At 44.5% G+C, this 12,918-nt stretch overlaps 1 protein-coding gene across 5 annotated transcripts in view; it reads right to left on the reverse strand.

The window, feature by feature from the left end:
• AFF2 (ALF transcription elongation factor 2) overlaps positions 1–12,681 on the reverse strand; it is a 443,996-nt gene extending 431,315 nt beyond the window's left edge. For all 5 annotated transcript variants that reach the window (XM_081808150.1, XM_081808148.1, XM_081808149.1 and 2 more), the window contains exon 1: positions 12,359–12,681. In XM_081808150.1, the coding sequence (XP_081664276.1) occupies positions 12,359–12,405 (47 nt within the window). In that variant the 5' untranslated portion in view covers positions 12,406–12,681. The remainder of the gene's footprint in view (positions 1–12,358) is intronic.
• Positions 12,682–12,918: the final 237 nt, after the last annotated feature.

The following is a 12,918-nucleotide window of genomic DNA, read 5'->3' on the forward strand; positions in this document are numbered from 1 at the left end:
ATTCTACTATGCATAGCTGTTGGTTAAAATCATTGACCAGTATCCTTATAAATTAATCAACTGAGGTAATACTGGCTCGGCTGTCATCATTTGCTACTAATCTACATTTAGAATTCACTTTAACTTTTCAAGCCTCTTGAAACAGGTTCATCAAATTTCTATTTTTTGCTCAAAATACACGAATAACTGCGATTGTTTACAAAAGCCTGAATGGTAAAAATGTGTTGCTCGTGTCAATTTTCAATGGCATTCGAGTACGCACTGGCATTTCATGTAATTTCTGGGTAAAATGCTAATTAAAATCCAAAGATAATGGTCTTCATCATTTTAGATGGGAACTTACACCACTTGCAGTCTGAACATATGTGCACTATTACAGAACTTCAAAACGAACTGGCCAAAATGACTAAATGCAGCAAAAGGGATCTAGTTTATATATAATAGTTAACTTGTTAAAAAGTCCATTGCGGGGGCGCCTGGGTGGTACAGTCAGTTGAGCATCTGACTCTTGGTTTGGGCTCAGATTGTGATCTCAAGGTTGTGGGATGGAGCCCCTGCATCGGGCTCAGCGCTCGTTGCGCAGTCTCCTTGAGTTTCTCTCTCCCTCTGCCCCTCCCCCCTGCTCTCTCTCTCTAAAATAAATAAATAAATCTTTAAAAAAAAAAAAAAAGGTCCATTGCAGCTCTTGCATTTCTTTAATACTCAGGTACATTTCATTTCTGGTTATGAGACTTAATTTATTAAAGACCCGTAAGTACCTACTGTCTCTCCTCCTAGTATGTATCTCAATATCTGATTAATTGAACTACTTGGGTTTTTTATCTGCACTAAAATGTCCCAGATTTTTTCATCACCTTTTATCTGTCTGTCTTCCTTAATGTGCATTTTGTCACCTCTAATTTTGCACTGGGAAAACAATAAAAAAATTGTTTAGAGGGTTTTTTCCCAAGACTATTTTTATTTTTAATACTTTGAAGTTGCCCATCAAACTATATTTTTAAGTTTTTAATTTTAATTCTTTTGAGTTACATAGAGTGTAATGTGAGTTTCAGGTGTACAATATAGTGATTCAACACTTCCATACATTACTCAGTGCTCATCATAGTAAGTGTACTCTTTAATCCCCATCACCTATTCCCCCTTCCCCCCACCCACCTCCCCTCTGGTAACCATCAGTTTGTTCTCTAGAATTAAGAGTCTGTTTCTTAATTTGTCTCTCTCTCTTTTTGCTTGTTTGGTTTCTTAAATTCCACATATGAATGAATAATTATGACATTTGTCTTTCTCTGACTGACTTTTTCACTTAGCATAATACCATCTAGTTCCATCCATGTCACTGCAAATGGCAAGATTTCATTCTTTTTGATGGCTGAGTAATATTCCATCTTCTTTATCCATCCATCAATCGGTGGACACTTGCAAATGACGTATCTGATAAACGGTTAGTATCCAAAATATACAAAGAACTTACCAAACTCAACACTCAAAATACAAAAAGTCCAATGAAAAAATGGGCAGAAGACATGAACAGATATTTCTCCAAAGACACACAGATGGCCAACAGACACAAAAAAAGATGCTCCTCATCACCCATCAAATTCCATTATGTCCAACTCAGACATAGCTGATTCCAATTCTGTGAAGGCAGGGGTAAAAACACCCATCTTTTGGGGGTGCTTGTTCAATGAGGTCATGTGTGTAAAGCAGGTGACGTGATGCTCTGCAAATGCTGGTTCTCTTACCTCGACTATCAAACCATCTTACGGAACATATGGAACCTTTTCTGCACATTCTAGGGACGAAACTGAAATCTGAATCCTCCAGAGGCTTAAATAGAAAATGTGTTCAGTCTAAAAATATATGTTAGGAAAACCCAAATCCTAGGTTAGCCTCCAAAGCAAGAACTACCTTTTTTAAAAAAAAGAAGACAGACAAAATAAACAAACAAAGCATCTGGCTCACAAAAGTTGAAGGTGTGTGCTTCCCCCCTCCCCACTTGGTACTAGACAAAAGCCTCATCCAATGATGACAGTAAATTAAGACATCTTTTTTTTTTTTTTTTTAAAGTCGGCATAATTACCCTCGCAGCATTACTGTAGATACTAAATGTAGACACAACTTACAGGGAAAAAAATGCTATATGTAAAAATCTAAAATCACAAAGCTGATAAGCTTAGGGATATTTGGGAGGGATTATTCACATCAGTAAAGAATTCCCCCACAGGATTCCTGGCAAGCAAGATGCTCATATAGAGCATTTAATTTAGAGAATGTTAATAAGCATGCTATTTCAAGAATACATCTACTGAAGGCCACACACCTACCTGTACCTACCTGTCTGACCACTGTGATTTCAGCTCTTCTCTTAGACCTCGTTCTTGAACCTCTGAACTATCTCTGCACACATTTGACCACAGAAAGCATTAAGCAGGTTCTTGTAGATCAACCCATTTATTTATTCAGCAAAAAGTCACTGAGCACCTACTGTGCGCCAGACAAGGTTCTAAGCACTCCCGATGCACCAGTGAATATGACAAAACAAAACAAAACACCCACCCTCCTGGAGCTCCTGTTCTTGTCAAGTTTGAATCAAGTGCAAGTTTACAGACCAGTGCAGTTCCCTGCCAAATACATTATCTGTTGCTTACATCCAAGAGGAGCAGAACCTTGCAGTCTATTGCTGTCGATATCAGGTCAGTTATATCTCCTATTTGGCTACGGTCTCAAACCCAACCTGATTTGTAAATACCAAAGGCCTCAACATGCAGGGCTTGCCACTTCTCTAGCCTCTCTCTCAGGGTACCCTCACGGGTTAGCAGGGAAGCCAAGGATTCATGTGGCCTGTGTGACCTTGGGCAAGTCGCTGAACCCCTATGTCTCAGGCTCCCCGCCCTGTAAAACTGGGAAATCAGATAACACAAACCAGAACCTGTCACACAGGAAATGTTAGCTCTACTTATTATTTTCACCTTGATTTAGATTACTAGGGCTTCCCACCTACACATAATATTTTGAGACCTAGCACAGTGCCTGAATGAAGCCAGTAGATGAATGATGCTGCACTCCGAATGGATCAGACACTAGGAATACAGAAATAAAAGCAGCTGTATTCCCATCCCTCAAGACAATTCAGGTATGTCACAAGTATGCTCAGGGTGTTACGGCAACACCGAGGAGGGGAGTCTAACCCGACAGGGCTGGAGGATGTGAGTCTGGTGGGCAGAGGAGGGAGGAGGATAACAGCTAGTGGCTTCCCAGAGACACAGCTGAGATTTGAAAGATGAGACAGCCAGACAAAGAATTATTTGGAGGCCAAACAACTAATCATAAATACAGATATAAACCCCAATTAGATGGTGCCAAGGCACCAACTCACTCTTTAGGGAAAGGAAATGCAGAAGTCAAAATATCGGTACCTACCTTCCAGAAAAATGAGTTCATTATTTGTTTAAAAAGGAGAAAGAACAAAAGAAGAGATACACTTGGGTACATCTCAAGAGCCATAATACAGGGGCGCCTGGGTGGCTCAGTCATTTAAGCGTCTGCCTTCGACTCAGGTCATGATCTCAGGGTCCTGGGATCGAGCCCCGTGTCGGGCTCCCTGCTTGGCGGGAAGCCTGCTTCTCCCTCTCCCACTCCCCATGCTTGTGTTCCTGCTCTCGCTATCTCTCTCTCTATCAAATAAATAAAATATTAAAAAAAAAGAACCATAATACATGCTTCTTTTGAAAACAGCAATTTTGTTAGCAATTGTGCCAATTTACAAACATTTGTTTCAACGGATTCAGGAAAACAAACTTTTGTTTGGTATTTATTTGAAGAATGTTTGCATAAATATTTCTATAATTCAGAGAGTCAAAATAGTTGTAAAGAGTTCTGTGGTTGTCCCCCCACCCCCAGCAATGGTGGTCAGTGTTAACGAGAATACTCCATCCACGCAGTCAAACATAACTTCAGTAATCGTGTGATGAATGTGAGCTTCTGTCAAACCAGAGAACTCAGGATCCAAAGTCATTGTTGGCTGATTCTGGTCCTCTAAACAATCCAAATTTCTGGCTTTCCATTTGGACTGTGCTAACGGTACTCAAAGAGTTTCACGGGCCTCGATGAGGACCACTTTTTTTTTTTTTTTTACTCTAGCTCACATTCTCACTCTCCCTGAATTCCTATTTTACTTCCATCCATGACACACCATTTCCCCAAATCTAGTTCTACATTCTGCTGTCAACTCAGCAGGGCCAGAAGGTCATTTTTACATTCCTTTCATCTCCCCCTTAAAGGAACCACCTAGCAAAGCGCCGGGCACAGAGTAGATACACAGTGGAAACAGTTTCTCGATAGAGTTGACAAACACTGGACCAGGCCACGAAGCCTCCCGACCCAGCTGTGTCACTTACCGAGTATACGTCCTCGGGCAAGCCATTTTCCCCATCCTGGGCCTCGGTCTCCTCATCTGTACAATGAGGAGGCTGGACCACATGATTCTGAAGGGCCCTCCAGTCTTGAAGGACCAGGTTTGAGGGACTGAATCATCTCTACGCCCCGGAGCCAAGCCTTTTGCCAGCAAATAATGGCTAATTGATGAGACCTCGCCATGATTCCATGGCACTTCATCAGAAACATCCATCATGCTGGAATTTAATTTTGTTACTGTGGCTGTGCCGACCTGGAAGGCAAACCACCAGTCCCTTTGGAAAATTAACTTATTTAAAAAATTAGTTGACTGACATCCTGAAAGGAGAAGTAAAGCCTCTGTGAATGCATTTTTCAGTGGTCACTAGATAACCAGGTCATCGTGTACATACTGCCACAATCAGAAGGTTAAACTGACTCCGTAACACGCTCCTTCCAGCCGGTTGGTTGGATCGAACCATGCTAGAGACCCAAAGACCAAGAAGACTTTGGACTCCTAAGAAACTTCTTCCTCCAGACACTGCAGCTACAGCATCACTACAAGATAAGTAGGGTTTTACCTTTTTATTAATATAAAAAGAAACCATTTCAATGCACTTTCCAGGAGATATGTTGCCTATAGAATCCAAAATTCAGACTCCAGGCATATAGTTCAATCAAGGCCACCAAGTGGACCAGTATCTGCTACTGAGATCTGGTTTCCACTGAAGATGACAGACAATACAGAGAACTCTTATTTGGAAAAGCAACAAAACAAATCATTCTTCATAGGATGGAAGTAATGTGGGGTTTTTTTTCCCAGCAAAAGGAACGTTGAAAAAATAAACAGATGAGTGATTTTGAGTTTGTAATGAAAGCCAAACCTGTTTCCTTAGTTTATTTCCCAATGTGTGGCTTTTATACCTTCATATACAGCACACGCCTATTGAAGAACCAAATCAAAGATTACTTTAAATCACTGGCTGATTTTCTTTTTCAAATGAAGCAAAATGCGCAGGTATATAAAAAAAAATAGTATTCCATAAACCGAGCGATCCATAATCAAAATCAGACTCTAGCTGTAGTGCTATTGCCAGCCCTGCTTAAATCATGCCATTTTATTTAAGCCCTCAGATAATTTTTCTCAGCTCAGTAAGTAGGTGGATGTTAGCAGCTAAGGTCATCAAAAAGATTTACTTTAAAATAAATTCGACAATTCAGAGCATCGCCCTCTCCACAGTGTAAAGTGTGCCTTGCTTTGAACATGCATATAAAATTTCATTAAAGTGCAACATAAAAGTTTTACATTAGAGGAACCTAGTGCTGGACCTTTGTTTAACAGTCATGATAATTTATGGCGTTGATCTGCTACAGTTAAGTAGAAAAACAGCCTTCTCGTGATGAAATACAAGTCACGAAGGCCGAAACTCAAGGAAAGCTAGAGGAATCCCAACCTCTGACCATTCAACTCCTTCAGATTTTTGTCACACATTCTTCTTTAACGTTCTCCGTACGGACTGAGACACAGTACTAGTCTGCTAACTCCTGTGCCCTGTGCCCTAAAAGTTGGGTTTTTCGGTTCTACATATATCTTGGAACTCACAGAAATTCTATTTTTTTTCAATCACACCAACAAATAACAAGGGTTCTAAATTTTGCCTCTTTCTCGGAAGCTCGTTTAGTAACCGTTTTTCTTCCTCATTACATTCTGCAAAAGAGACCAGACTGGCTAGGAGACCTTCAAAAGGATTACAGACAATTAAAACACTATCAAAGAGGCAGAGGGCCAGTACAATCACCAGGATTTACTGAGCAACTATCTTTGAAAGATACAAGCATTTGCATAGGGCCCTCTGAGCTGATGGGCTCTAACATCAATCAACAGATGTTTATTGAGCACCTGTAATGGGAAAGGCACTGTGCTAGATGATGCAAGAGGGTGATACACCATTCCCTAGGAAGCAGTGTGGATATTTAAACATAAACGACTTAATGCAACAGCAGTAACGCAGTGAAAAGAGCAATAAACACAAATCCTAGGACTATCCACTTATTGTGTCGACTTAGGCAAGTCATTTAACCTCTCTGAACTTCAGTTTTCTCATCTATAAAATGCAGTAGTAATATCGGTCCTGACAAACCCACAAGGTTATTGTGAGGATCAAATCAAAGAACAGATGTGGTAAGTTACAAAGCTTTGGAAAGAAATGTTATCCACCTTGGGCTCCCAGCTTTGAGGCTCCAAAACACCCAAATATACCATGGTCTTCTTTATGTTCAAGTATCAGATCTTCAAAACGAAGGCATTCAAATTTAAATGGACAGTTCCCAAAGACTTATATATGTATATAAAAGAGGCAAAGCTATGTGTATGTGTGTGTGTGTGTGTGTGTGTGTGTGTGTGTATAATTTGCCATTCACATGTTTTCATTAAAGGGGTATCCACCAAAGAAGTGCTAAGACATTATTATCAGTACATAAACTGTTCCTTTTTTATTTAAAAGAAAAAGCAGAGTTCCATGGCTAGTCAATTACACGCTAATTCCACAGATTCTTTTTTACACAAGTATGATCTACAAAATCCAATCCATTTGTTTCAGTGACAGCTAAATGCTCAGACCCATACGATAACAATAAATAATAGGCAATGAGGTTTTGGGGAAAGACACCTGACCTGGAAATTGGGAGATGTGGATTTCTGACCTAGCTCTACTACTAACCAGGTTGTGTGAACTTAAGTGAGTCAAACAACCTCTCTAGGGCTATTTGCTCATCTGTAAAATGGGAATAACACCTGCACACCCTCATTTACAAGGACCAAATGAGGTGCCATACGGGAAAGTATTCCACATGTTGAAAAGGCTCCAACAGAATGTCAGTTGTCAATGGTGTGGGCTCTAAGGTCAACTCCAATGCTAGTGATTCCATTACTTCATCTGTAAAATAGAGAGCCTAACAGGTCCTGTCTCATAAAGTACGTCTGAAGGATAAAGTGAGCTTGACTATTTAAAGCACTCAGTGATGCCTGGGGCACAGAGTAAATACTCAAATAATAGTAGCAATGGTGGTGATGCATTCTAGAATACACAGGTGAAACATACACACACACACACACACACACACTGTTCAAAAGGTTTTCTCAAGTTGTGGTCTCAAGTTCTTTAATCAGCAACACGTTCCTGCCCATTATCAGTAAACAAGTTCTTAAAATCTCTCTTTCTTTATCCCACAACAATCAGAAAAAGAAAGACAAAATTAAAAGTGAAAAATATTGTCACTGGACCAATTGTTTTGTCTACATGACAGGCTAATCAAGTATGTGGCAGTTTCACTTTCTGAGGTATGAGCTACAAGCTCACCGGGCTACAGCTTCTAGATGGTTCCAGAGATGGCCATTTCATTGGACCTTTATGATTCTGAAATTATGTTAAATGTGTACAAATTCTGCATGCAAGAAATAGTCTTAGCTAAGAATAATGGGCATGAAATAAAGGTTCAGCACATTAAAGCATTTCTATTCGACAATAATTAGCATGTTTAAATACAATATAATTTTTATCCATCTACAAAATACTTAAATGTTTGGAATCTCGTTTATGTCTATAATGACAGATTCATTTTTGAGGCAGTCATTTTCAATCTTGATTTGTGTATTTTAAAGTTGTTAAATGCTTGACTGAATCATCAGCAAAACAATTCATGTATCATTAAACTGATTTCTAACATGAGATCATTTTCTTTCTTGTCCAATAGATGTGCCTTTTTAAGATTTACAGAGATAGCTTTTATTCTTGGAGGGGGGGGTTGCAAGGGGGCGGGTGGGGGAATTGTAGAGATCTTATCACACTAGCTAATTTCAGCGCCTCCGGTCTAGCCTCCCCAGACACTCCCTTAAGAGACTCAACCCCACAAGGTTCGCTGAATGAATGCTGGAGCACACTGGCAAATGCATATCATAGGTACTAGCAAAGAAAACAGAACACATGGAAGGCAAACGGAGGGCAGGGGGAAAGAGAAATGGATGCAGGTAGAGAATGAGAAATCCTGGCAACCTGTAGGCCTTAGTCAAAACAGGAACCTGCCCTGCTGCCTCCGCGTTCCTGCTACCCTACCTACCCCAAGGCTGCCCCACGTTGTGTTCTCTCTCCCCCCACCCCCAACACCGTCCCATCCATAACCAGGTCTGGGCCACTCTTGCGCAGGACTGCAGCTTACAAAGGCCTCGCCAGAGGCCAGGCTGCTGCAGTGCATGGGCCATGCCCGGCTGCGTCTGAAACAGTTCACTTTTGTCTGGAGAAGCAGGGTCTCCCCCTCCCCCGCACGCTCAAGACAAACTGGGGAAAGCAGGGGCTGCTGGGGCAGGCCCCCGGGGGCTGCCTTCCCCCTGCCGCCCCCCCCAGCCCACCCCCCCACAAGGAGAAGAAGCCTGGCCTGCACATGGCCCCTTCCCAGCCTTGACAGCCCCAAGCAGACCTTTGAACTTTCTATTTATATAACAGTTTAGTGAGTTTAAGTCTCTTCCTGTAGAACTGCCCGTGTGCAAGCTCGCCTCTAATGAGGCTACTTGTGAGACATCACTTAGAAACTACAAACGATCGCTGCCGGGCTTGGGGCTTCGCAGTGAGGAGTCAGCGACCGTCACCACTGCTTCGCCATCATCTTCACTAGACTTTTGCGCAGTTTGATTTTGCTGTCATGGTGGTTTGCTTTTCATTTTTGATGTTTAAGGATGTGTCCCTTTCTGTATCTGCCTGTCCTTCTTTCTTGCTATTTTTTTTTAATAATGAAAGGAAGACAAGCATCCCCACAAAGGACCCTGGCCTGTCACAAAGCGATACCTAATCAATGGGGGGGGGGGGGGAGGTATTTGCTCATAGGACTGACACTTGGTAGGCCCTCTGATTTTGCTTTTATACCCTCTTAAATGGGGATTAATGACATCCCCATTGGTGGTAAACAAGCCTAAATCTCGCCACAGGATTTCCAGATACCTCAAGAATTCATTTACTGGCTTACCACAGGCAAATCTATAGAATGATTTAAACAATCACATTTCATTTTTGTTCTTTATCTTTCTTTCATTTTCTTTCAAGAGCAATGGTGTCTTTGGTGCACACAGACATCTGCACCTTCCTCTTCTTTCACAGAATGGTTCATATTAAATTTCTACTCAGGAGAACATTGCTCCTTCATCCAAGAATCTTAAAGAACTTGTGCTTTGGCCCTTTCATCGAGTCCAGAGCATGACCCATTAGGATACTTGTGCAGTGCGTGAAATCCAGGGGTATGTTCCTTTAGGCATTGAGCGCTCCCAGACCCAGCACGGAAGCACACTGCAGCATCATTCATGCCCCATCCTTCCCATTTGCATTCATCCTGACAAATGTGTGTTTATAAATGGGCATGGACTTTTTGTTTACTGTAGTCGAGTGTTTGCAAATAACACATATGCCCGTGTATGTAAAGTCTTCCTTCATTAAGTCTAGGTAAACGAGTTGGTTTTTTAGCTGGCCTGATCCATTTGTTGTCAGACATCTAGGGTTGCGGTACACAAAGCTCAGAGTTTTCTGTTCCACAAGTGAATGTTGAGAAAAGATCCAATGTAAATGAGACCCTTAACTTGGCTGGCGCCTTTTTCCTCCTTGGACCTCCTGGCGGGGGGCGGGGAATGGATGCCAGCACTCTAAGCAGCTACTTACTCCCCAGGAAGGGAAGTGAACATGTAATGAACATGTAATTGACATGCTCTAGATGGCCACAGAGTTTGGAAAGGTACAGATTTCCATTCAAGGCACAATCAAGCTTTTTAGTTCATCCACTATTGTCACATTTATGTTCCCTGTTTTTCTGGAGGGGCCGGTCAAAACAGATGCACAGACCTCATTACAAATGTTTACACACAGATTCATAAGAAAGTTTGCCCCTCACAATCACACAGTAAGAAGGAGAAATTTTCCTGGAACATGTGCACAGAAGGAAAAGGCCAGCTTATTTATGCAGATGTATTACATTAATTCATCCATATTTCACATCATATCCACAGAGTGTCCAAGTCTGCATGTTTCTTAACTGATGTGGCGTAGTTACAGAACTGGAGGAAAAAAAGGTTTTGGATTTTCGTTAAGAAAAGAAAAAATAGTCCCCAAATGGGGGGCGGGGAGAACCTGTCTTTCTGAAAAAAGAAATCAAAAGAACCAATCCCCTTTAAATATACAACTGCATGTTTCTAAGATTAAACTGAAGTTAATATAATAAACACATTTTTTAAAACCCAGTACCTCAGATACGTTTAACATTTGAACTATACCCACAAAATCAATTATAACGTCTGTTAAATTAATGATGTTACCCACACCATATATTAGGCAAATTGTATGCAAATAGTAATGCTGTGGTTATCAGTTGTCTGCAAAATAAATTAGTGAAGCAGAGTAAAGGCTGTGTGCAGGAGCATAATATCTAATTGGGGAGTAATTTTATTGTGATCTTTACTTTTAAATAACATCATGGTTATTAAAAATTGTAACATAATGTTTCTCTGCAGGGCTGATAAAACCCTGCATGGTATCAAAAATGCCTTACAGATTAATACTGATACAGTGTAATTTGTGGCTTCAAGGATTTACCCGGAATTGCTGTAAAATAAAATGTATTTAAGTTCTGATTATCTTGGATTTGCAACTAGAAGAGTCACGATTGGCATAATGAAGCTATTGGCTAAGAGTATGACCCTTTTCTAAAGAAGGAAATTGCCTAAAATATCCCATCAGCAAGGGAAATCCTTGTAAAAATACACAGTATTCATAGCCAACGGCTGCTAGCAGTTTAACATTGCAGAAGATTTCGCACAATCGGTAGGTATTGTAGATTATCCTAACTACATTTAAAAAGGCAATAACCAAGGATGCAATTCTAAATCGCTGCAGCCGCATCCTCCCCCGGTCTCATTCCACGGGCTGGGGGTGGGGGGAAGGGCAATTGATATGTTAAAATGTTGTGACGGATTAACAATAATAACGCCTGTGGCAGAAGATGGAGTTTTTAAAAAAGTTAATAGATATGTATATCACTATTTATGCACACGCGCGCGCACAGCATGCAGTGAGTAACAACTTTCAGGCTCCCCGGTCACCTTTGCACCATCTTTCAAAACGCTCTCAGCGACAAGTTTACGTATTTTGGGAAAAGCTGACTAAACCTTTGAATCCGAGCTGGGTGCCCATTACACAAACCTGCGGCTGCCTCCCAGTGGGGGCGGACAGGGGTCCAGCCGGTAATTAAATGTGCATAGACGTTGGAGCAGCCGACTTCGGGGGGCCAACTTCAAAAACCCTCAGTCTTGAAAGCCAACGCCGAAGTCGGCCCGGACCCGAGGCCCCCGCTTGGTGGCCCCCGAAGCCACCAGGCGCCCGAGAGCGGGGAACTTGGGCTGAGCGAGTGGAAGGGAAGGTGTGCGCGCGGCGCGGGGAAGGAGGTGGCGGCGGCGGGGAAGGTGGCCGCAGAGGAAGCGGAGGCCGGCGGCACCTTGCCGCCGCCTGACCCCGCGGCCGGCGGCCGGCGCTGGACACCTGGAAAGTTGAAGCATTTGGGGCGGGCAGGATCCGGTGCGCGGGGAGACCGGCCGGGCCGGCGGTGCGCGGAGAAAATCCCCGCGGAGGTCGTGCGGCTCAGCCCGCAGGCGGCACGGGCTCCGATATGGGCCAAAGGCAACTCTTTGGACTTGGAGTGCCAAGCGACGCGTTCGGAACCCTCATCCCACCCTCTGCCCGCACCTCTCCCCCCCCCCCCCACCCACCGGGGCACCCGACCGCGGAGTCGCGGCGGCGGGGCCAGAGGTGGCTGAGATCAAGTGGGAGGGCGTCTGGGGCGCCCCCACCACAGCCCCGGCTTCCCTTAACAAAGGCGAAAAGCCCAGCCCCAGCCGGGGGACCTGCGTAGCAAGGAGAAGGCAAAATTCAACACCTACCACTGCTGCTCCAAGTCCCAGTCCCTGAAAAAGTCGAATAGATCCATAGCGGCCGGGCGGCGGCGGCGGCGGCGGCGGCGGCGGCGGCGGGCGGGCGTCCGTCCCTGCTCCCCGCGGGTCGGCGCGGCTCTCGGCGCGGCTGGCTCACTGCTCTCGGCGGCCCGGCTTTCCGGCCCTCCCGCCCGGCTAAAAGTGCCCAGGCCGCATCGGAGGCGGCGGCGGGCGCCGGGGGTGCCGGGTCCTGCGCTCCGGAGCGGCGGCGGCGGTGGCACGGGGCGGGCAAGTGCCCGGCCGCCCGCTCGGGTCCGCTCGCTCCGCGGCTGCCCGCGCGCCCAGCGCCCCGACGCTGCGGCGGCAGGCGCTGGGGGCTCGGGCCGGCGGGGCCGCCCGCCTGGCGGGCTGCGGGCCGGCGGCGGCGGCGGCGGCGGCGGCGGCCGGGGGGGGCGGCCGGGGCGGCAGCGGCAGCGGCAGCGGCGCGGCGCGGCAGCCGAGGCGGCAGCGGCGGCGGCAGCGGCGGCGGCGGCTGCACAGGCGGCGGCGGCGGCGGCGGCGGCGGCCGC

Source organism: Leptonychotes weddellii, chromosome X (assembly GCF_054177405.1).
Source record: "Leptonychotes weddellii isolate Sample4059 chromosome X, ASM5417740v2, whole genome shotgun sequence".
Taxonomy (NCBI): Eukaryota; Metazoa; Chordata; class Mammalia; order Carnivora; family Phocidae; genus Leptonychotes; species Leptonychotes weddellii.